Source organism: Gavia stellata, chromosome 1 (genome assembly GCF_030936135.1).
Source record: "Gavia stellata isolate bGavSte3 chromosome 1, bGavSte3.hap2, whole genome shotgun sequence".
Classification (NCBI taxonomy): Eukaryota; Metazoa; Chordata; class Aves; order Gaviiformes; family Gaviidae; genus Gavia; species Gavia stellata.
The window spans coordinates 82,188,321-82,214,090 of NC_082594.1; the positions used below are offsets into that span (position 1 = coordinate 82,188,321).

Consider the following 25,770-nt stretch of genomic DNA (forward strand, 5'->3'; position numbering starts at 1 on the left):
AGGTTACAGTGTATCAGTAGCCATCTTGGGAGTACATCTTTGCCTAGTGGAGAACAGAGGAAACAGGGTAACGAATGGGAACTGTGTGGTGACGTTTAGGGGGAGCAGTGGCGGAGAGAAGGGCCGCTGTTGCTCTCGGGGTGCACTTACGCTCTCCAGCGCAGCGCTCCGCAGGCGGGTACCGGCCCACGCTCCCGGGGCGGGGGGGCACGGGCAGCACAGCCGGGTGGCTTGCCAGGGCCGAGACCTCTGGCGCCACCCAGCCCAGGCTCCCCTAGCCCAGGGCAGGCGGCCGCCCTCCCGCCCGGAGGTACGTGCGCCCTCGCCACGGCCCCTCCCGCGGCCGGTTCCCAGCCACCTGTGCCCGCACCCCGCGTGACCGGCGGCGGGGCGGGCACAGGAGGGCAGCCCGGCTCCGCAGCGGTCGCGGTCGGCCGCCGCTCAGCCGCGGAGGGCCGAGGAAGCCGGGCGCAGCATCCCAAAACGCTCCCTCCTGCCCGCCCGCCCGCCTGCCTCGGCCTGAGGAGCCGGGGGCCGCGAGGGGCGGGGCGGGGCCGGCCGCGGCACCTCCCCGCGGGAGGGGGCGGGGCTCCTCTCCTTTGCGCCATGATGAACAAATGACCTCGCGGGGAATGAAATTTAAGTTCCACCGGGGGGAGAGAGTTCTCTGCTTCGAGCCCGACCCCACCAAGGCCAAAGTGCTCTATGATGCCAAGGTGACCCGCCGCGCGCGACCCTGCCTTCCCTCTCACCTCCTCTCGCCCCGCCGCGAGGCAGCCGCGAGGCGCGCCGGGCAGGAGGGAACGCGGAGGGGCGGGGCCGGCGCGGAGCCCGGCCCGCCGCCGTTGCTGCCGTTAACGCTCCCCGCTGGGCGTTGCGCGCGCCCCCGGGCGGGAGGCGGAGGGGGAAGCGGCTGCGGGCCCAGCCGAGGAGGCGGAGGGGGGAGGCGGCTTCGCCGGCAGCACTTGTTGCGAGAAACAAACGGCCGCTGGGCCGGGGAGGGGGAGAGCAGGCGAAGAGGCCGCAGGGCGGGGGCCGCCCGCCGCCACGGGGCTGAGAGACAAAGCGAGGCGGTGCCCATCCCCGCCGGGCCTCTCCTCCCCTCCTCCTTGTGCCGCAGTCATTGTCCCCCGGGCGTCTCATCCCGGCCCCGCGGCGGGACTTGGCTCTCTTCCCCCACCCACCCGGCCCCTCCGCCCGGGGGTGGCGGGTGCGCGTAGCAGCTGCGTCCGAGCCTCTGGGCCTTCCCCCCGCGGGGCGGAGGCGTCCCGCTGCCTGGGTGACAAAGAGGCGATGGAGCCCAGGCCGTCGGGGCCTTGCTCTGGCGTCAGGTAGCGAGCAGAGCCGCCGAGGGGCTCTGGAAGTGTCAGACTCGGTTCCCGCCTTCCGTTCTCGGCTGAACACCTGCAAAGTAATTCTGAAATCTTACTTTCATCCCTGTACTTCCGTAGCGTAGCTTGTTTTATTCTCCCGCCCTGCTCTCCTACCCTTGCTGCCCTTCCTTCTGCCTTTCAAAAGGGTTTAAATGGTGCCGATGGTACAGGAGAATATACAGAAATGTGATAGTAAGTAGTGAGTGGTGGACCGTAAGTGTTGCAGTAAGAGGTGACTGACTCACTTGGGCCTGGCCTTAAGAATTGTGACAGTAATTGTAGAGCTTTATGTAAATATGTTATTGTTTTTGGGATATCAGTGGGACACGAAATAATTTTTCAGTCCTAAATCTCATCTGTACCTAAGTTGCAAACAGTTCTGTTGTGCTGTTTTGTTTTGTTACAGAGAGGGGTGAAAAAGGAGGTATTGCAGTTGGATTCCTGACCAATTTCATTCTTTTTGCTACAAGTTTGCTAGTTGTGTAGATCAGTGCGTTTCAAACATCTTTGATCAGGAACTCCACCTTCCTCTAATATTTTGGGCTGCCCTTTTGTTTGTACATGTATTCCTATGTTCTGACCACCCCAACAGCTTTAGTTGCCAGCCCTAGAGGTAATCTAAGTGCAAAAAATAATAGTGTTTTCTTCTTTACTTCCAAATACCCCAAACTCCAGCATAACTGTCCTTGACTCCATCAATAGTTCTTAAATTCTGGACTCCCAAGTTAAAACATTACTGTAGCCTAACTATTGGGTGCATCTGGAGATTCATGTTCTGTTGAGAGCCATTCAAGTGCAGGCAGAATGATTCCTTTGTTATTACTAGTCCTGATGCTCTTTTTAATGATCCATCTGAAATGTCTTTTTCTTTTGAGGTGCAGGCCCTTCAGACAGGCCCATTTTACATGCGTGAAAGAGAGGAAGAAAACAAAGGCTCAGATATTCACAAAGCCTTTTAATGTTTTGTGGCTAAGATTCAGTGTTGTTCAAGGGAGCAGTGTTTCTGAGGTTTATATATATAGAACTCTGTCTCCTGCTTTAAAGGCATGAAGAGACAAGACACAGGAGAAAACCTTAGCAGCTGAGATGTATGTCCACATATCTGCATTGTTTTGCATCTCCCTTTGTTTGTCTTGAAAGCATGGGACATCTGAGGACAGGACAAAGATGGTTAGCAGTCCCCAACTTTAAAAGTGGTCAACAAAAAAGCTAGTTTAGTGTTTAGTGTAATCTGTATCTTTTGCTTATATCAATATTCACTGGCAAAATTATAGGTATATTTCATTTCCGTAAATAAACATTTCTTATTTTTCTTTGTGTATAAATTCCCTAAATACTGTAAAGCTCACTTTCTCTCAAGCTTTTTAATACATGCTATTCAATATTTGTTTCAGATTGTTGATATTGTTGTTGGAAAAGATGAGAAAGGCAGAAAGATTCCAGAATATCTGATCCATTTTAACGGTTGGAACAGAAGGTAAGAACCTGTATGCATGGTTTCACTTCTCCCATTTCTTCTATTTTATTCTGCATAGAAAAGCATTGCATAGAATGTCAAAGAACTTTGATGTTTGCATGAATATTTTTTGGTTTTATGAATGCCTTTAATGTACTTCCTTATGTTGACAGTTGGTCTGTATCCATAAATTCAGTGGATCAGTTTGATAGCCATGAGTTTAAACTTCGTGGGTTAACTGTCTTTGGCATATACTTGTGGCTCCTAGGTTTCCATTAATAAAAGGAGTTTATACTTTGTTAAATCTGGACCTGGATTGTTTGGTTATCAAGGCCAGTACAAATCTGGACCTGGATTGTTTGGTTATCAAGGCCAGTACAAATCTAGACCTGGATTGTTTGGTTATCAAGGCCAGTACATGAGTGCAGTCTCTGGCTAGGATCTATAGCATGTGGCGGTGCTACAAAGACTATCGTATGTTAAGTCAAGGTTTGAGAGATCTTAGACAGCAACAGGAGAGTTGAAGCCATGTGCATATAAAAGGATGCAAACCTTGTGATACAGTTATTGCTTCTGAATGACATTAAAAGAGTGCTTTTTAGATTTAATGTATATTAATTCACTAGTAATCATGAGTGGCATATATTCATAGCTGTTAATAATTTTCTTTTGACATATCCTTAGCTGGGATAGATGGGCAGCTGAAGATCATGTTCTTCGTGATACAGACGAAAACCGCAGATTACAGCGTAAATTGGCGCGGAAGGCTGTGGCTCGCATGTAAGGAATCCTTTTAGTCTCAAAATGAATGAGAGATTCATACAGATACATGCAGGTGTCTGAAAGTGAGCTTGGCCTCTAAGCTCATGCTGTAGATGGTAGATAACTACTCAGTACAGTTAGTGCATTCTAGAGAGCTCCTCTCCTCATACTAAGGTAGATACCTACATATTGTTATTAAACAACACACTAAATGACTAACACTTAATAACTATGTTATTCTTAACTATTGCTGCAAAATGCCTGTGTATTGGATCTACATCTTCCCAAAGAAATATACTTGAAAAATAACTTAGGAAAACCTGAAGTATTTTTCAGCCAAAGGCAATAATCTAATATTGGTTGGCCATGGCTTGAGGATCTGCTTGAGAACACGAATATGAGGTAATGTACGCACATTAAGGTATCCACTCTCAAATAAGCATTGTCGAAATTATTTCAACATTAATTAATTAAAATAAATATACATTTCCTGTGCGTTTGCATGTAATGTAATTAGCTAGGATAAATAAATTAAATAATATTATCCAAATTTCAGTGAACCGTTTTATGTTCTGTAGGAGAAGAAAGGGAAGAAAGAAGAGACGTTGCAGGTTGCCTGGTGTTGACTCTGTATTAAAAAGCCTTCCTGCTGAAGAAAATGATGAGAGTAGTGAAAACTGTGAGCTTGTTTTCATTCTTCAATAACTGGCATGATGCCTTTAATTTTCTGAGCTAGGGGTACAGTGCATGCTGTAACTTGCTATTAGGGTGACACGAGAATATTACAGTCCTATTTGAAATATACAGAGGCACTCGTATGAAGAATGAGCATGTTTCATGCTAAGCATCTGTTATCTCCTTTCTTGTGTTCCAGAGGCTTTTCCTTGTGTCACTTTCACTCAACTATTCTAATCAGTGATTTCAGAACTTAATGCTGCTTTGTTTAGTGTACTATTACTAGGTGCAAGAAGCCCTCGGTTTTCTTTATTTGGTGTTAGGAAACAAGACACTTTCCCCTGCTAGTGTTTCTACATATTTTAGGGGGCAGTAAGATTTTTTTTTTTTCCCCCCAGTCTACCTGGCACAAAGGTCTGTTTCTTGTCAGCTGACTGGCTGATTTCACTCTCAAGCCAGCTCTTTCATTTCATAGCATTTTTCTTTGTAGCTTGAAAACCAGCAGGAACACTGGCTGGCACTTAACTGATGTTCTGGCAACTGTTGCTGCACAGATCCAGACCTTCTGGTTGAATGATTAATATGTTAATCCCCTGTTCAGAACTAAAGTCCAATAAAAACTGAAAAGATTTCTGGGTGTTCAGAAATGTAGGGAGCTTTTAAAAGTGAATGTTTTTCAATTAGAGGGGATTCAAGAATACTTCCAGTAAACTTCTTGTCATATGTATTTAAAAAGTTTATAGTGTGCTGTAAATAATACTTGTGTGTTTAAAGAAATTAGAATTATTCATTCTCATTAAATATAACAAGGTAGTTGTGTTTTTTGGGTTTTTGTGTGGTGGTTTTTTTTTGCATTGAGGCCTGAATTTTTTTGGTCTTAACATCTGCAATGTAATAATGTGAGATAAATACGTGAAATCTCTTTTATGCAGCTATAAGTAGTTCTTCTTCTGATGACAGTGATGAAGGAACAGATGAAGAAATAAAAAGTGAAGAAAGTGACATAGAAGAGAGGACAGAAATGGTATATTCATGAGCTCCATACTGAATTTGAACATCTGTATTTAAAACTGGAAAAATTGAAGTAGATGAAATATAGGCCACAGCTGGTTATTTAGCTGAAATTAAAAGCATAATTTTCTTCTGGTGCTTACTGTGGTTGAGTTTTTGAACATTATAGAAGATGTCATATTCTTGTAGAATTCTTTGATATTGATCTAAAAATACACATTTGTTTCTTTTCCTCTCTTTCTACACATAAGGCTTATGTGAGAAAACATAGCAAACTAGATTATCCAGGTTTGTGGGTGCTGTAAAATTTTACTGGTCTATGCAGGTTGAACAAATTCTAACAGCAGCAGGATCTTTCTGGCTTTTGTATTTTAATGTGAAATGGGCATGTCAACTCTGGTCTTAAATTAAAATGTAGAAGACTGACTTAGAGAAAAAACATTTATTTTCTCTACATTATCGAAAAGAAAGTACAGTGTAAACAGTTGTTCTGAAGGTCTGTGGAATCTAACTTCTACAGCGTGGGTGATCTGAAGCAGCAAAACCTAACAAATTGCTGTTTGTTCTTTTGTGTTAAATACTTAAGCAAATGCTAAATTAAAAAAGTTTTAAAAAATGAATTCACAGATGACTTCAAAGCAGTATTGTTAAATTGCTTGCAGTAAGGCTACTATCCACTTAAATATTTACTATACTTTATATATTTTATTTTTGCATGACAAAACTTGATTGTTGTATTGTATCCTGACTACTGAAGTTCTCTTTTACTAATATTCAAAAGCACAATTAATATATTGTTTCTTGCACTGGTCTGTTGTAGAAAGAAGAACAAGACACTCACACAAAAAGGGACATGGAAGAAAGAGCAATAAGCATAGAAATTCCTGAAGTCTTGAAAAAGAAGCTTGAGGAAGATTGTTACTATATTAATAGAAGAAAACGGGTATGAAATAAAAGCTATGAAATGAATGTGGACGTCAGTGTGGGGAGGGCATCAGAAGTAGTTCTTGCGTATAACAACTCCTGGTTTTTTTGAACTTTATTGCAAAGGTGAGCTTAGGCGATATAAGGAAGAATAAAAAGAGTGTAGGGAGCAGACTTCTCTATAGCTAGAACAGTGATGTCATTATATTTAAGAATGTAACATTTCAGTACCCAATTGTGGTTTAGAGTGCAGATTGTTTTTAAAGCTGGAAATGTAGTAAGCTTGTTAACCTGACCATATTTTTGTTTCTCCAGACATTTATAAAGGATTGATCAAAAATGCAGTTGAAGCGTTCAAATTGATCACTTATGAAATAACTTCATGTAACAGAGACTTATTAAACTAGTCAGTACGTTACAAGCTCCTGTTTTAGCTTGGTATACTTACTATTTGTTTTTGTAAGACATTAATTTGTTGTTTCTTTTTCAGCTAGTGAAGCTTCCTTGTCAGACAAATATAATAACCATCCTGGAGTCATATGTGAAACATTTTGCTATTAATGCTGCTTTTTCAGCCAATGAAAGATCTCGGCACCATCAGATGACTCCACACACTAATATGAATCTTCATTATGTGCCACCGGAGAAGAAGTAAGTAGTCTTTAGTCCAGCTCTGTTGTCACAAGAAGAATCACTTTGCAGTCATTGTTCTATTTTAAAGCTGTTCACTTCTGTGAGCTTATACTGTGATCTATGTGTATTTATGGGGCTTAAAATATTTGACAGATACCTATAGTACAGTGACACTGACAATTTGTTTATCAGTGAGAGAGACCCTATCATCTCAAAGCATCTGGAAGAAGAGAAGGTTGTCAGAAGTAGTCAACATGGATTCACCAAGGGGAAGTCATGTCTGACCAATCTGGTAGCCTTCTACGATGGCGTGACTGGATGGATAGATGAGGGGAGGGCAGTGGATGTTGTCTACCTTGACTTCAGCGAGGCTTTCGACACCATCTCCCACATCATCCTCATAGGCAAGCTTAGGAAGTGTGGGCTAGATGAATGGACAGTGGGGTGGACTGAAAACTGGCTGATAGACAGAGCTCAGAGGGTTGTGATTAGGGGCACAGAGTCTAGTTGGAGGTCTGTAACAAGTGGTGTTCCCCAGGGGTCAGTACTGGGTCCAGTCCTGTTCAATATATTCATCAGTGACCTGGATGAAGGGATAGAGTGTGCCCTCAGCAAGTTTGCCGATGACACAAAGCTGGGAGGAGTGGCAGACACAGCGGAAGGCTGCGCTGCCATTCAGCGTGACCTGGGCAGGCTGGAGAGTTGGGCAGAGAGGAACCTTATGAAATTCAACAAAGGCAAGTGTCGGGTACTGCACCTGGGGAAGAATAACGCCATGGATCAGTACAGGTTAGGGGCTGCCCTGCTGTCGAGCAGCTCTGTGGAAAGGGACCTGGGAGTCCTGGTGCACCACAGGATGACTATGAGCCAGCAATGGGCCCTTGTGGCCAAGAAGGCCAATGGCATCGTGGGGCGCATCAAGAAGAGTGTGGCAAGCAGGTCAAGGGAGGTTATCCTCCCCCTCTACTCTGCCCTGCTGAGGCTGTATCTGGAGTACCGTGTCCAGTTCTGGGCTCCCCAGTTCAAGAAGGACAGGGAGCTGCTGGAGAGGGTACAGCAAAAGGGCTACAAAGATGATTAGGGGACTGGAACATCTTTCTTATGAGGAAAGACTGAAGGATTTGGGTCTTTTTAGTCTGGAGAAGAGAAGAGTGAGGGGGGAATCTTATTAATGCTTATAAATACTTAAGGGGTGGGTGCCGGGAGGATGGGGCCAGTCTTTTTTCAGTGGTGCCCAGTGACAGGACAAGAGGTTACGGGCACAGACATGATCGTAGGAAGTTCCCTCTAAACATGAGGAGGAACTTCTTGACTTTGAGGGTGGCAGAGCACTGGAACAAGCTGCCCAGAGAGGCTGTGGAGTCTCCTTCTCTGGAGATACTCAAAACTTGCCTGGACGCGTTCCTGTGCAATCTGCTCTAGGTGAACCTGCTCTGGCAGGAGGGTTGGACTAGATGATCTCCAGAGGTCCCTTCCAACCCCTATCATTCTGTGTTTCTGTAATATTGTGACCTGTTTTGGAAGAATGTGTTGCTTTTGTTTATGTGAAGAATTTTTTGAGCCCTGAGAGAGTATCTGATATGAGAATTCCCTGCCTAAATAAAACTGAACAGGTTCAAATTTTATAAAGGATAAAAGATTTATACAAACACTTATAGAGAATTCCAAGTGCAGGTGTGGTTTTTTTTTTTTTTTAAATGTCATTATCACATATCCTCTTAAATCCTAGGGTCAATATGTAGGGAAACAATGTGTGTAGTAATACCAATCCTGTTTATTAAAATCGATTGCATCTTAGTTGCTGTTTTTTCAGCTGAGCTGTATATTCTTCTACCATGCTTCAAATGCAGTGTGTTAACCCTGCGTGTTTGCAGTGTTTTTTTTGTTTGTTGTTTTTTTCTCTTATGTTAAAGATTCTCAATATTAGATGAGACTGCTTCTTTATCTAAGTCTACACTGAGGTGAAATCTTGTATTTTATCAAAGAGAAATCTTGACTTTTGTTACCACGTTCTATTTCAATGGTACATAATTATGCTATTCCTTGCAATATTTTGGTCTATGTGAGTGTCTTGGTTTATATTGATGTCATTCATTATTTGACAGATTAATGATACTTTTCTTCTTTGTAATATAATCTCCCAAACAAGAAGTTAGATGAGGCATCAGAAACATGAACAGAAGGTTGTACACACATTGTGATTTTTAAAGGTGTATGTTTAAGTGACTTCCTCAATAAAGAATGTGCTTTAATAAGGAAAATTTCAGTCATCCATTAAGTAGGAGAGATTCAGCTGACAACTTTATTGTATTGCCCTTGCTGCTGTAATACAGAAGGTAATTGACCTTCTCGGATGTGATAGAATTTCTGCACATGATGGTCCCTTGACCCAATTCATATATAGTGTTTAAAAAAAAAAAAGCAGTAGTTTTAGCAGGTAGTATGGAATGGTAATAGGAGATATGGAATTTCTAATGTGGGTCATTGTGGCAGAATCGAATTACTGTTACCGTACACATATATGCACTTGAGATGTGAGAGATGAATACCTTCATAGAGGTGCGAGGTGTTGGAGGTGGGCTGGACTCAGTGTTCTTGGTCCTGCTTGTAACAGCAGATCTACTCACCACCTAGCACCGTGAGTCTTTTACACAAGCCCAAAACTGAAGCTCCTAGTAGCCTCTAAATGTAGTGCTTTGCTTACCAGGAGCAGGCCATTGGAAACTGATCTCCAATGCAAATGTATCTGTTTTTATTGATTCACTGGATATCTCTTAAGCACAGCCTTAACTGCATCTTAGTGGCTATAGATCAAATTCTGCATATGCCTTTTAGACAGAGATTCAATCTATTGAGTACTTACTACTTTTTGTGGCAGGTGCCTCTTTTTTGAGCCTGGTAAACTTTGAAAACCAAAACTATTTTTACATGAAAAACTAGCGAAATTTATGTACTGTAAAGTAGATTTTATTAATCCAGTAAATAGTAATACAATAAAACAATTGTATGATTTTGTTTGACTTTACTAAGCAGTCTTTTAAAATTTGTATTTGTCTGAAGTTGCCAACAGCAGTCACTGTCTCTTCAAGTACACTTTTAATCACTCATCATTACTTAGTGATGAAGTCAGCATATCATAGTTAAGACATTATGATCTGTATTAAAAGGGAATTTCCTACAACTACACTGAAAAATTTTGACATGCAACTTTGAAATTAATAATCCTTTGTTTTTTTTCTCTAGTGTTGAGCTATGTAAAGAGATGGTGGATGGGCTGAGAATAACCTTTGACTTCACACTTCCATTAATTTTGCTCTATCCTTATGAACAAGCTCAATTTAAGAAGGTGACTTCATCAAAATTCTTTCTTCCCATCAAAGAAAACTCAACAAATACTAACAGGTAGGTTGGGTATACAGAGTCTATACTGCTTATCACCTGAGGAAAGTGCAATAGAATGTGGTTATGTGTTCAGAATAGGATGATTTCTCACAGACTTTGACTTAAAAATTGTCTTGATAAAATGATGAACTTTTCTGTGAATTGCTTGCCTGAATCCAGATTCTGAATTTCTATCTGGTTAACTTCAAAAGGGATGTGTACTGACTGGTGCAGAGTTACGCTGCAACTTTGTGGGGGAAAAAAACTACATTGAAATGTAAATTTATATTAATTAACTTTTAAATTTGAAAATAATACACTTCTGGAAAACAGTATTTAAAAGAAGGCTTCGTCACTTTGATAGTTATAGGGGGGAGGCTGTCTCATCTGAATAAGTATTTAACAAGATATGTGAAACCAGAAGAATCTCTTTTGGGGGAAGAGCCCTGGTCTCTTCACTTCCATAAAGCTGCCTTTATTCCTAGAAATCAGGAGGAGCTTTCCCCAAGCCCTCCTCTGTTGAATCCGCCAACGCCTCAGTCAACTGACAGCCAGCCTACAACAGGGGAGCCAGCAACGCCAAAAAGACGAAAAGCTGAACCTGAAATTCTGCAGTCGCTGAGACGTTCTACACGCCATAGCTCTAACTGCGACAGGTTATCAGAAAGCAGTGCTTCCCCACAACCCAAACGACGGCATCTTGAGACCCCGGCTTCTATGCCAAAGCTCTTCCTGCACCTGGAAAAAAGTAGGTTTTGCTCTTTAAACTGTTGCTCTAAACAAGATTTTAAGTCCTGTTCTTTTTTTAATGGCGTGTGGACTGTGAACTGAATGATTGAAGTGGGAATTCATTACTTTTTGTACCAATTGTTTATCTCTGAGGCCTTATATCAAAGGGAGAAATACAAAGCAATATTCTCAGTACTTTGGTACTGTATTTCTCAACAGAATTCAAGGAGCTGCTTTTCTGTGAGCCTACTTTAGGATAGCATTTATTGAATTCCAGTGTTTAAGACTTCAAACATTTTAGCAGCAGGCCTTAGTTTAATTTAATGGCTTATAGTTCCACAAAACAGATAATAAAATTTACTTATAATTTCTTTTGTTTTGTTTTTCCTTCTCTTTTGAAGAAACCCCTGTTCATAGTGGATCATCTTCACCTATAACTTTGACTCCTAGCAAAGAGGGGAGTGCAGTTTTTACTGGCTTTGAAGGTAGAAGAAACAATGAATTGAATGAGGTAACAGATTTTTATGTTACTGTCCTAGATTCAGTGATTAAAGGTTTCATGGACCTCAGAGTAGGGTTATGTAAGAAAAGATTTTGTTTGTATTACTTATTTCATCTTTGATTTTGAAGTTCTGCACAGACTAAATTATTTATGGTGCTATAAAGATTTCATAACCAACATTTTCACATTTTATGTTTAGGTTTTGTCCTGGAAATTGATGCCAGAGAATTATCCACCAAGTGATCAACCACCACCTCCCTCATATATCTATGGATCTCAACATTTGCTACGGATGTTTGGTAAACTGATGCAAAACTCTGTGCTCAATCAGAACTGCTTTATTTGTTTTCTTTTTCTTTTTTTTTTTTTTCCCCAGTGACCGTATCTGTGTGATTTTTCTATTTGCTTTATCACATTTAGTTTTATTCTTGGAGAAATGTACATTTTAGTCTGTTTAAAACTCTTAGGCTGTTCATAAATTTGGTTATCTTTTACTGGCTCTGTAAGCCTTCATTTAACAAAAGCAAGCAAACATTACTTCCAGTACACTATCAAGCATCATTAGACCAAGAAGCATTCACTTTCTTAGCATGTTTCTTTTTAGTAAGGCTTTGAAAGATCACTGAGTAACTTGCAAAGAGAAGTGGAGGCTGCAGGGAGAAGAAATTTTTATATTCTTCTTTTCTCTATAGTAGATAAAAGTAATTAGAAGTTGCTTTTACAAGAACAGTTGTAAACATTATTTCTCTTATTTGCAGTAAAGCTACCAGAAATACTGGGGAAGATGTGCTTTCCTGACAAAAACCTAAAGGCTTTAGTAAAACACTTCGAAATGTTTCTGAGGTAATGTGACACAATGTACCACAGCAGTGTTTGCATTGTTACATAGATCTAAGTGTCCTGGAATGACAAAGGGTTTTTAAAAGGGATTTTCTATAACTACAATAATAATTTGAATAAAGATTAATAGAAGATTTTTTGATTCTATAATTCAAATTGAAGGGAACCTGAACTCCCTGCTTAAAATTTTGATAAACACAGTGATAGAGAACTGAAGTATTAAAGCTTGTTTGCTAGTATGTGTAGAATGACAAGTTTGACTTGGTTAAGAAGCATGTTTTGTGAAGAAATACAAACACTGCATTGTTATTTTTCAGAGCATAATCTGAGAGTTTGGATGTTGCATCAATATTAGCGGGGGAGAAACTTGTGGTTTAGAATATGTTTTTAATTATGGTAGTGTTTTTAATGAAAAGTCTATCCTAATTGAGCTTTAAACAGAAAGGTTTCTCTCTTATGCAATGCAGTGACTTGCAGGAGTACCCAAACTCCTTCTCATCACACTAGGTCCACGTCTGGAGTCAGTATGGTTATAACTGCACCATGATCAGCTTTGTTTGTCAGGTACTCTAGTTAGTATCTCTGCATGACATTGTAGTGGTAGTTAAGATATCTAGTGTGGCACTGTAATGTGCAGCATCAGTACAGTAGAAAATAAATTTGCCAAGGCAAACTTATAGGAGAAAGTGTTGTAAATAGTAAACATCTGGAACAAATGTGGAACTCCTAACTTAATTTTGGTCAAAGACTCTTAAATAGCCACATACTGAAAAGTAACATAATGTGGCACTAGCATATCAAAAGTCCTGTTAGAGATCAGGGAGACGAAAGCTTTAAAATGTTTTTACTTTAATTGTTTGTTGAAAATAAAAGATGTCTCAAATGTCAGTTTCTACAATACAAAATTTTTCTCTTGAAGCATTAAGGTTTTTTTACTGATTCCTTTTTACATCTGTATTTTGTTAGATCCTTGTTAGTATTCAAAATACTTTTAAGCAGGACAGCATTAGTGCTTATCATTGGAAACCTATTTTTGCTTGGGGTGAATATTATTTAGGGTGCTTAACTCACTGTGGAACAAATCAGTTTTTATCAGACCTCTGCCTGTTCAGATTCTTCTGTGTTGGTCAGAGCAGGTCTCTACACTTCAGCATCTTAAATGCAGTTTCTCCATACCCATTCTATGGATGAGCTGTGGTGGAGTGGAATAGAGGGAAGGAGGAAACATGTCCCCCACCCCCAGGTGATTAAACTGAAAATTCTAGTGATAGTATCCATACGTGTCTTATTTTTTCCATCTGACCATCTTGTTGAAATGTGTAGTTGCCTATAAACAGAAATAAAATAAAAAAAAATCGAAGATGTTTCCATATCATAATTTTTAGGTCAGATAGAACTGTGCTTTTAAAGCAAATCTCTCAGTAGTTCCTGCTTACCATGCTTTGTGTTGCATTGCAGAGTGCTCTGAGTACACAAGCTGGATTCCTTTTGGAAATCACTTAACCAGAAGTGTGCTCCAGTATTAGGGGGCATTCAGTCCTCAAGACCAGACTACAACTATACCAAAATGAGCCCCCCAAGGCAAGCATAGTGTGGGTATCTCATATTTGGTACAGCAAAATATTGAAGGGCTGTGTGTGTTTTTTCAAGTGCTTTGTAAGCCAGTGTCATGTATGTTTTGCTGATGCTGTTCTCAAGGTTTCTTCTCTATGCTAAAGTAATGATTACTATGGTTTTGTCAAAACTGGTCAAATTAAGAGCCTTCCTGAAAAAGCTTCCAAGTTATAGTTACTGCTGTAGGAAGTATTTGATCTTAGGTAGCTTTGCCATAAATATTCTTCTTAGACTAGTTTCCTTACCAGATATGCTACTGTGTATTCAAATAGGTAACATAGAAACCAATGCAAATTATTAGATTTTTTTTTCAACATGTATTCATGGGTCTTTAGGACGTCTTTCATTTGGGTTATTTCTTTCTTTGTCCCACATGTCACTGAAAGTGGTCAAACAATTACGTTTCTAGAAACTTGTTCAGACTTGATTTTTATCACAGAAATACTTCTGCATTATCACAAGAGAAAACTTGAGGCTGAGGTGACATTATGTACTAGTTCTTCAATTTCCACATTCTGTCTTTTCCCTTTTGGGAATGAAAGGTTTAATGGATGTTTATTAAAAATATTTTCTATCAGTTCTATTCTGGCTTACCTTTTGAAAGGTAAGAACTGTCCTGCACAGTTTGTATGCATTAGATGATAGCAGCCGGTTTACGTAAGACTGCCTAATTTCTTTTGGTGAATTGCTCTTGAGTGACAAGCTGAAGTACTCTCCTTTTCTTTATTTTTCTAATAGCAGACAAAGGATTGAAGCTGTCTGTTTGCATTAATAAAACTGTTTCTGAATCTTCTTTAAATTCTAGGTAGAGTAGTCCAAGCATAAGTAGTTTATGTATTTTTAAATAAAACTTCCATGTGGTACACAACTGATTTAATTCTGGCATAGATACTGATTTAATTTTGAATTACGATTTTTATGGCTAAAATTTGCAGTTTCGTTTAACATTTGTACTATTAATCTCATGTGGGCTGAGAAACTGAGACTTATTTAATATAACACTTTGTCTGGAAGCTTGTTTTATTGAGTTTACTCAGTACTTGATAGATGCATTAATTCACTTTGAGATGCTACATGGGTAGTATTTTTCCAGTCATACCCCCAGATTGCTGCTAGACAAGATTGATCTCTGTTTCCCAGACAACATACATTTTTAAAGGATGTATGAAATACATCTTTTTGAGTTTCATATTAAGTAGAAACTCTACCCTTTGTGCTTAATGCAGCTTTCTACAGCTATGCATAATGAAAATGTCTTCATGGAGAACATGAAAGTTGATTTCTCAATTACACGATTTGCAGAAGTGTAGAAAATCAGTTTCTCAAATTAAGTACAAAACTCTTAGTCTTCACTTCAAATTATTTAGGTCTGAAATAATACCTAATACTTGCAGAAGAGTAACAGTCTGAAATGGACTTTAGTGACAAACTCACCAGCTGGTTTCACCGAATTTCACTTACAGTTTGAGTTTAGTCTTCAGGAGCAAGCAGTGGAAGCTAACACAGTAACTGGTGCCTACTAACTGGTAATCTTACTAGCAAAGGACCCCTGATTAAATCTTCCTGCCTGTTAATAGTTTTTGAGATGGAGTAAGTATTGCCTTTTAACCAAGTCCATTATTTCAGCCATATTTTTAATAAAATGCTCTATGTGCTGTATTATACAACTTCTCTGTATTGTGAGGTGCCTAGCATGCCTCCAGGTGCTGCTTAAGTGGTGAGAAATGATAGGCAAGAAGCTGCCAGTTTGTTTTGCCATTTCCATTGATTTGAACACACCTTGACTTGTAAAACTGTTTTGGGATCAGAGAGGTCAATTCTCAGGACTGTTGACCAATAGGAGATACTCAAAAATTAGGAGAATATCACATGTCTGCTTTTAGAATAGTAAGACCCATCTTCACTGAGGTAATTTCAGTCAGTGTTGTTTGCATTTTAGGAAAAAAAGCAAAACAAAATGGTACAGCACTTCAGAAAGCCATAGGTATTTTGACTTTCATGAAATACAGAAGAATAAGTGATGAAATACTTCTAAAATAATGCTTCTAGAAATTCTAATATGCTTTTCCAGATGAAGCCAATATGTAGTATTTCAGATTATGCAAAAGTACATTCTTAATGGTCAAAGACTTTGGTTTTGTTAAAATAAACCACTGATACTGAGTTTGAAATATATCCTGTAAGCTGTCTCTTTCATTTTAGATCTTTTTTTTCTTGATATTTTGCAACCTGCTTGTATCTATTGTGCCACTCTGTTCCATGGGTAGAAAAGTATTTTAATACTGTCGAGTATTTTATGAGAAGGATGCCAAATTGGAATGTGACCAAATTAGAGGGCTGTGATAATAAAATGTGTATATGGAAAGATGACAAGTTGTTTGAGGTAACCGTAAGAAATAATCTCTGGTTTTGAAAGCACAACATTTTTTGAGTGTAATAATTTTATTATAAATAATTGCAGTGGTGAATTATGACCACTAGTCTGTGCTAATGTGCAGTTAATGAGAGGTTATTAGTGGCTTTCTGAGAATGAAAGAATGAAGCATTGCACATGGTGAATGGAATAGAAAACATCTTTATTTAGGTGAAGGTGCTTGTGACGGAGTTCCTGCTCATTGTGACTTAATAAAGTTGCACGATGGGAACTGATTAAAAATCACTTTTTGAAAGATCACAAAGAATGCAATTCTGCTACTGTTTCTTATATTGATTAGGGCTTTTCTATTTGCCTCTCAATTTTGAGATTAACTGGTTACTTGACAAAAAGTACCTGTGCAGCATAGCAATTATGACATATTAGAAACTGGACCCTAAATGTGAGAAAATCAAGGTTCTGAGTGTAAATGGGCAGGTGGGTTTAGAGGCACGAACAGGTAAAGGAACTTTTTTAAAGTTTTAAAACACTTGGAAATGAAGGAATTCTACTGGCACAGTGAATGTATATGCCTTATTTTAGGGTGTTACTACAGTTTTATGTGGGCTTCACTGTATTCATTGGATGGGTAGAAAGGTAACTGCCATTTTGGGTCCTCTCAAACTTTTGGCACATTTATGTTGAATGTTTCTTAGCCAATGAGTACCTGGTGCAGGTTCTTATTTTCAGTAGGCTTTTGTTGTCTGGTTGGTCTGCAGAATCTGCTCATGTGTGCTTATTGTTCTTGACTAATGTTTGATTGCTTTGCCAAAAATACTTGCTGAAACTGCACCATGTGGATTGCTTCTCTTCCTTCTGCTTACCAAATCATCAGGTGCCTGCGTATTTGAATGAGCATATTCCTAATTATAGTAGCAGAGGTTTGGATTGTGCATCTAAAGTGAGAGGCTGGCCAAAATATTTTGTGTGTTATGGTAGCTTTTTTAGAAGGCAGCTCTAGGAATTGATTCTGGGATCTGTACTGGCCTTGCCAAAAGTGGGTTGTCATCCTCAAGACCAACCAAGGACTCCTGTATTAAGCTCCTGTAGGACTGTTTTCGCAAAAGGCCTACTAGAAGTTACCACTTTTAATTTTCACTCACTCAGCCTAATTACCGGAAATGTTATGCTGGCAGCTTGGTATTTTCAGAGTTCTCTGCACTTGCTCTTCAAGGCCAAGGAAGATGATCTTGGTTTCTGTATGTGGATGAGTGACAAGAGTCCAGTCAACAAAACAAGTCTGTCTGTGCTTTTAGCATGGTTCTTGAGCCACTGAATATCAGAATAAACGTCTGAAACTTTTCCCTTCACTCATTCTGTTGACTGCATTGGGGTTATGATGAACTTTATGTTGGTGAGCTTTTGCCCTGAACAGCCTTCCAGATGGAGACATGTCTATCAATTGGAGGGGGTGGGGGCAGGTGGTGGCATATGCTTTTCTGTGAAACTAAGCGTTTTAGCTTTCAAATCCTGCATTTGAGTAGTAGTCTCGGAGAAGAGATAGCTTCTTAATCTGCTAATGACATTTCTTTTGATGAGGTGACTCGGAGTTAGGACTTACCATGCTCTTCAAGCAAATTCCTTTAGATAGATCATTACAGTTGCCTTTCAAACAGCATCTAGCCCAGGCCACCGATCTCATCAAAACATCTGCTTACATGCTAGAACTCTGTAGCAAAAGTGTGTAAGATGTCACCTTCCTGGAAACTTTTCCTTTTAACTCTATTCTTATACCTTTATGGCTGAGGTTGTCCTTCTCAAAATTATTAAGGTTTTCCTCTCTTCGTGCTTTTCACACTTTTCAGGCTGTCCCTGAATTTATTCATGTGATGGTAGCTGATGTTTACAAGAATGTTTTTCTTCATGCAGAGACTTCAGGTAATAGGTTGTGTTGATGCTGCCAAGACAAGGACATTTTCACTACCAAATGACAGTCTTAAAAGCTCATGCTCATTCAGTGACTATAAGAAATGTTCCTGACATATGTATGTCAAGTGGCCTTTTAACGTGGATAATGATAGTTCCATGCCTCTTTTTGGTAGATCTGCCTGCATAACTCTCAGCCAGATGGTAGTATATTTGTGAGGCTATTGCTTGGAGTCATTTGAGGTAAGCTTGCTTACAGACTGCCGCACTTGAAGATCAGAACATAGGAATTCTTCAAGCTAAGTTGCCCACGTGTCTGTTTCCCTTGTCTCCATCCCCTCTAGTTCTTTCTTAAGTGTTGCTCTTCTAGGAACCTGTGGTAGAGAGGGAAATAGCTGCATTGTGCCATGTTACCTCTCTGTTCTGACCATGAGTGTAAAATTTAAATATTCTTTTTGTGGATGCTTATGATGAGAAAAAAGTGTGCAGCCTTACATCAAGATGTTTGTGTGGACTGTGCATCTCAAAAGTCAGTTACTTGTAAGCAGTTTCACTGTGTAGGTGTACGCATATGAACTCTGTAAAAAGTATAAAAATTAAAAAGGCAATAATGCAACAGGTGACTGAATTTATCAGATTTGTAAGTTAAAAGTAATGAAGCAATTTCTGAATAGCTAAATAGCAATGTGCTTTCTGATCTATAGCTGAATGTTGGCTCTGCTTGCTCTAAGTACAGCTCCCTCTGTTTTTAAATCTTGGCTCGTGACTTGCAGGTGCCAGTGTAATTGATCTTTGTGCTATTTCAGCTTTTCCAAGAGCAAAGCATTAGTGAAATATCCAGTAGCTAAGAGACTCCTAATATTTCTGTGCCAGCTTTTTGCACTGCGATGTAGTTTGAATAGAAAGCAGTTTCAGAAGTGCCACTGTTCTTTGTATACAGATATACAAGGGACTGGGATAGAAGCTGACCTTGTGTTATTTTGCCCGTTTCCTCCCGCTTCTCTGCAGAAAGTAATTTGTATTTGCTAGCTTTGGGGTATTTTGCTTTTCACAGCTGTTGCATTACAAACAGAGAGAGGTACATTTGACTGCATGCGTTCTGCCTGCTTTTTCTTTTTTTGAGTTGTAGCTGTGCCACAAGCATCTCAGCTAAAATTTCTTGTCTTTACCAGCTGTCACTTTATCTTGCACCAAACTGGCATTTATGACTGATGATCTTAAGTAAAAGTCAAGAAATTTGTAAGAGAAGGTGAATCTGTTTCCTGTTACTTGCCCTTAAAATTCTTGTAACTGTCAGCTACTCAATGTCCTCTGAAGGTTCCTTTGTTATATTGATGTCCTCTTGAAACATACTCCCTTGTATGATCTAGCATGTGGTACTGTGTTTTATGGAATGTTATCCAGTGACACTAAGAATTTGATTGGCCCCTGTAGTTTGTTTATCTCGAAGTCATTAACATGTGTTAATGAATTATTAATTAAATGAATTAATGAATTATTAATTAAATTCCACTCGTGGCTCATCTTAATCTTGTGCAGTCTAAGTATGTTAAAAGTTAGACTCAAGTCTGTTAAGTTTTAAGCCTTATCACACTCACTTCATACCACCCCCACATATCCCAGAAAGTTATTTGTAGCTAATTACAGTCAGAGGTCATAGCAGTTGATGACTCAGTTATTTTTTTAGCTTTTAAGTTGCTATGATTTCAGTACTCTTTTGTAGTGGTTTTCCTAGAGTAAGGTGTGCATGTGTGTAGTGCAAATGAATGACATTTTTCAGTGAAGATTAGGAGGATCTGATTGTGTGAATTGGTTTTGGGTTTCTTTGGATTATTTTCTAAGGGGTATCTCTATCTCAGGAAAAAAAAGCATTTGATAAAGTATTATAGCAATTTATGGCCTGGTAAGCCTAGAAAAGTAGGTGGTGAATGGTTTTAATTACAAGAGCTAGTAAATCACTAAGTACTGTGGTTCAAACAGTGTATTAATCAAATATTGGTGGTTTTAATCTAGATTTGTCCTATTTATTTTAGTTCAAGAAAAGAATAAAACTATTTTTTCTGGTTCATTCTTTTGCCAAAGTTTAACTAATTTGTATTCACTGCTTAGTAGTTCATTGCATTGAGTGTGACTGCCGTTTGCTCTTTCAGGGGAAAATACTTCACTGCTGTTTTTATTTCATTTATTTAAATGCCTTTGTTTCTGCAAATAGGAAATTAGTACAATTCAACTGTAACATGCTTTAATATTGAAAACAGTTTTTTTGATTAGGCAAAATAGTTTTCATAGAAGTTTTTTTAAATTATCTCTCAACCTTAATTGTGTAATCCTTTTTGCTTCGTGCTATTTAATAAAATTGGAAGCTGCTGTTGGACCCAATGAGGAACTAGCACAGCATGAATACTTATAAGTAAAAAGTATGCTAAAGTATTTAATGCACTTAGGATTGCATGAATGAAGACTCTGTGGAACTTTAAATTTACTTAGCTCTTACACATTTATTATGATAGCTTATGTGGTGTCAGTCTGTGGCAGAGCCAGCTGGATCCTTGCTTTAAATATGGTAAAGCTCCTTCTCCCTTTTTGGCAGTACCTGCCCAGATGAATATTACTAGAAATTATGTGCTTGATTAGACACTGTTACGGGTCATGTAATAGAGCCTTTTCTGCTCAATTCCTTAGGTAATATTTTAAAAACAAAAACAAGCTGCCATTTGATCTTCTGGAAGTGTATTGGTTGTCCAGCCAGTTCACTTGCATGTCTTAAACCTGAAATGTTTTACAACAGAAACAACCCTATGTCCCTCTATACTGTTAATTACAGAATTCCTGTGAAATAAGCAAGTACAGAGGAAGTTGACAAAGTGCCTTCTAAATAAATAGTGACACATTGAAGGATAGATTTCTTCTAAAAAAGCTTGTATTTCTCACTGCTTTTCCTGGAATTAGTAGGATGTAATCTCCAGTTTAGCACTTGTTTGATGCCCATGTGTAAGTACAAGGGTTGTGTGTCTGTGTGTGTAAAAATCAACCTTTTTTTCATTTATCTGTGGTTTTGTGCTGTAACCTTTCTGTATGGGCTCTCAGCAATTAATATATTCCTGATTAAATTTAGATTGCCTTATGTAGAGAATCTTGTCAGTATTCTTTGATGCTTTGGCTTTCTTAAGATCAAAGGACATGCCTAGTTCAGGCAGTGTAACTGTGAGTGAGGTTGGAGAAACACTATAGTTTTAATCGCGTTCACCTGTACATTTTTATTTTTTAGTTTGGATTTTCTGTGTCCAGAGTATTGGTTATGCTAAACTGATATTTTTAGCTTCCCATAGTGAAGTCATCTCCCTAGCCACTGGTGCTTGAGAGAAACCAGATTCTGCAAATGACATTGTTTCCTGTTGTTTCCGTTGCTTCCCACTCTAACTCAAACAGAGAACCTGTAGCTAACATTTTGCCATGTTTATTGATGCAGATCTTTAATATCCAGGTATTTTTGAAGGTCTGTGTTTTTTTGTGAAGTACAACTTGTTGGTGTACTTCAGGGTTTAAGAACCATTTTGCCCTTTTGCCCCCATTTGTATACCCGGTATCTTTGTATATAAAGGAAAGAGCAGAGAGTTTATGGTCATTTTAGCTGTTTGTTACTGGTGTTAGTAGCAGCACTGTTTATTTTCATTTTCAGTCCTAAACCAAAGAAAGAGTTGTATGTTAGTAGAGCAGGAAGACATGATAAAATATTGGGTGCTTAGCTGTTGGAATAATATTTGAAGACCAGCTTGCAAATCCAGTTCCCTAGTTTCAGATTTCTGCAAAGGATGCACATTTGTCTTTGAGAGCCATACTTAAATGAGATAGGCATGAAGGGTGGAGACCCTAAATGCACAGGCACATGAAAGAAGAAATAATAGCTTTACTTACCTTAAAAGATACAGTTTGAGTTAATGGTCACTGGCCACTTGTCTAAGATACTGACATAACGATAACTGAAAATCATGGTTTTGATATAAATGAAAATAGCATGCTGAGCAGGTGACTAACAGAAGTTGCAGAAAGATATCTTCACTTTTTTCTTCTGTGATAGTTCTTTGCATTCTTTTCTGCGTAGCTTCAACTTTTTTTTTTAATTGACCTTGAGCAAATTTTTTAAATGCTATTTGGATTTGAGAGTGATAGGGGAAGGCTGTTTCTCACTATGTAAAACTTGTAAAAATAGGGCAAGCCTTTTGTATGCCAAATTTCAAACTATAATAATTCTTAATTCTGAGGCTGTGGTTTTGCTGAGCTTAAAAATGAACTTGAAAATAGCTTTTCTCTTAAATGTTTCATGTTCTGTTCTTTTTTTTTTTTGTGTGCATTCTTCTCAGGTTTTTAGCAGAATACCATGATGATTTCTTCCCAGAATCTGCTTATGTAGCTGCATGTGAAGCCTACTACAGTACTAAAAATCCTCGGGCAATCTACTGATGCTATTAATAAAGATTAAATCCTACTATACGTAGCCCATGACAATGCTATTTTGCTACATGGCTACAAGATGAAGATGAAAAAGGAATTAAAACCACTTCTGGAGTTGAAGAAATAGGGGAATATCTTCTCTGGTGGTTGGATTACTTGAGAACGGAGAACTCTTCAGACATGTGTTACAGACTGCATTGTGAGCTGCTTAGAGGACTGAATATAACTCCGACTCCAGATGAATGAAGAAGCCTTGTTCTGGCTTCTAATGCATAGGACTATTAAAGAGGAAAGGAGGCAAAAGCAGATGCGTTAGCAACAGGACATTTTCATGAAGATAGACCATCATGCTGTGTTTCATTTTAGCTCAACCTCTCCAGCCTGAGAAATAAGACTTGACTACACAGTTACGTGAAGAAGAATGCATAACTGGTGTCTTACGGATTTTTTTCCCTCACAAATTGCACTTCATTTTGTGGAACTGTCATGATAGAAAAGATTGCTTAATGTAAAGGTGGTTTTGCTGTTTGGCTAGCATGACATCTGCCTCAAGAATGACTTTATTGCTTGATTGAAAGATATGTTGCTTGCTTTGCATTTTGCAAAGGTGTGTATATAGCTTTTTTCATGGTAAGGCTGCCAGAGTTCCAAGGAGAGCATACGCTGCCAGTGATTCACCATTTACCTGGCAATAAATGATTTCCAGAGCCATTACAAAAGAACTCATTTTCTACAAGTGGAGAAGTCAATAAAGTGATGGCAGTTTAACTGGCAAACACTTCTTTTTTTTTAAATAAAGTTCACAGTGGCTGCTGTGTAAATGTGTGATTTTGACTAAAAAATCATCTTTGTGCTTGATTAGTATTTTTGAGATTGCTAAGTATGCATATAATGAGAGGTGGGAGCATTGACAACACAGGGAGAGAAGCCCTTTCTGTATCATTGGGTTTTCTTTACAGACTGAAGGATGTCTCTTTAGACAGTTTTAAACACTTTAGCTCTGGAAGTAGGAATTCAGTGAGTACTGAGTTCCTAGAAATCTGACAATACATTCAGTAGAAATTAATGGAAATATAATTCTTGTCTTGATTGTCATCAAAACCTCATCCACTACTCAGAACTCTGGGCTTCAGAATCCTCTGCTAGGTCAAGACAGACACAGATTTTAAAAGCACTTATGAAAATAAGACTCAAGGCTCATAGACTACTGCATTAATCAATCTGTAATCCTTCCTAGTTCAGAAGACTTCCGTTAGAACACTTAACCTGTAATGCAAAACTCCGCATTCCTCTCAGGTTTGCAGAAACTAGTAGTTAGGAGGAATCAGCTTCAAATGTCAATGGCAAACTTAGACTAAGAGGCCAAAGGAAGTCTGAAATCTACTGTTGACATTCATTGTCACTCACTTCTCAGAGTGTGCTGGTGCGTTAAAGCTTTTGAACTGAAAAGGTGAGGATTACCTTGGTTTTAGCAATTTGGGTTCTGTTTTTTAGAAAAACTTCTATAAAGAGTGTTAATGGTTGTTATATGTTTGGCATAGATGCATGCAGATTTGGTCATCATTATTTTTAAAGATTACCATTTAGTAGTACTACTCTTTTTTAATGCATTTCTGTTGTACCAAAAAAAAACATTTGTAAGTTTTAGTCATTCTAAAATTGCAGAAGTTTGGAATCTCTAACAGAATCTAAGTAGCTAAAAATCCACTTTTCAAACATGTTTCATTCTAGGCTTAGACCCTGTTTTTCTAAAAAGATGGTTCAGCAAAATGCTAATGACTAACAAGAGATTAATCTTGGAATACTACCTGAAACTCCATTCTTAATACTTTCTGTTGCAGGAATGTTAGAGTGTGTATAATATGCCAAATCTGGTTTTGTTCCACTATTGGTACCTGTGAGTACAAGGCAAGTTATGAACGGAGTTTAAACCTTATTCTGTGACAGCGTTTAATTGTTAAAATGACAATTTCTGCATACAGGGGTTATTAATACTGTCGGTGTTGCCTTGTGATGATAGATTGTGATGATTCTCAAAAGACGTGAGAGGGGAAAAATTCTGAAGGTCTAGTTAATGTAGTCTTTATGTGAACAAACTTTTTTGTAAAATTCTCTTGAAGCTGCTATTGGATATAATATTACAAACTATCTTGCTCTCATAACAACCAAAAAACTTTTCTCAAAAGTAGCACCTTTTTGCACTTCTTGATGCTTTTAATTGACATGACTTCCCTGGACACTCTCTCTTTGAATTTAAAAAGTTTAGGTTGATATATTCAATTACAATAATGTGCATCTTTGACATACGCCTTCCCTACTGTCACTCTTCTTTTACTGCTTTCCTATTTTTATACCTGATATTCTTTTTTTTTTAAGCTGAAGCAGTGCAAGAGACTCACAAAAACTTGAACCAGATTGTGTAAGAGGGTAGTTCTTACTAGTCTTAAGATATATAGAGACTTACCAGTGTGACCCTCAAAATTCACTTGGAATGGAAAAGGGCTCACGTGTCTGGGGGAAGCTTAGTAGTATAGTTATACTGCTGGTGTGCATCTGTAACTCAGGATGTCCTTGGCTGATGAGATTTTTGATGGGATTCACATCCATCTGAACTGATGAAAGAGGTTTCTGTGCTTAGCTGTTTGTCATTCGTTGGTCGCTGTTTGTAGAGCTACTCATATCAATGTTTTCTAACCTGATTCAGTCAAAATGGCTTAGGTTAGCTGAAGGAATGTGGAAAACCGACTGAAGCAGGCTAGGGAGCGTTCACATGAGCAAGTCTGCCAGCAGACTTCAGAGACCGTCTCCTGCAGAGGAGGAGCTGAGCTGAGAAAGCAGGTTAATGGGCAGTAATAGTTTACATGGGCGTAGCTGTTTGCATAACACACATGGGCTCTGGTTCCAAATAAGAGGTTTTTGTTTGTGTATTTGAGGAAAATATACCAGTGTAATTATAGTGCATACTGTTAGATCTCTTGGCTGAAGGCAAGTCCTTGCATTTGCCTTCAAGAGTAGGCCACTCCAGCATTAGGTGTGGTGTAGGGTTTTGAATATGACCCTTCTTGGGAGAAGGCAGAGGAGAACAGCTGCAGCCTAGAACTAGAAGGAGGTAATGCTGCTGATGTGGCACGTAAAGTGT

At 39.0% G+C, this 25,770-nt stretch overlaps 1 protein-coding gene across 2 annotated transcripts; it reads left to right on the forward strand.

The window, feature by feature from the left end:
- Positions 1-598: 598 nt before the first annotated feature.
- Positions 599-23,459, forward strand: MSL3 (MSL complex subunit 3). 2 transcript variants are annotated; one of them, XM_059818376.1, is made up of 13 exons: positions 599-716; positions 2,768-2,850; positions 3,514-3,609; positions 4,170-4,270; positions 5,199-5,290; positions 6,098-6,220; positions 6,692-6,852; positions 10,078-10,236; positions 10,701-10,963; positions 11,346-11,455; positions 11,646-11,745; positions 12,205-12,289; positions 22,541-23,459. In XM_059818376.1, exons 1-13 carry the CDS (start codon positions 618-620, stop codon positions 22,638-22,640), a joined length of 1,572 nt encoding a protein of 523 aa, XP_059674359.1. In that variant the 5' UTR covers positions 599-617; the 3' UTR covers positions 22,641-23,459. The 2 variants fall into 2 exon arrangements, with proteins under 2 accessions (XP_059674359.1, XP_059674369.1); XM_059818386.1 differs by lacking the exons at positions 599-716; positions 2,768-2,850; positions 3,514-3,609; positions 5,199-5,290 and having other exon boundaries at positions 4,201-4,270.
- The last annotated feature ends 2,311 nt before the right edge of the window (positions 23,460-25,770 follow it).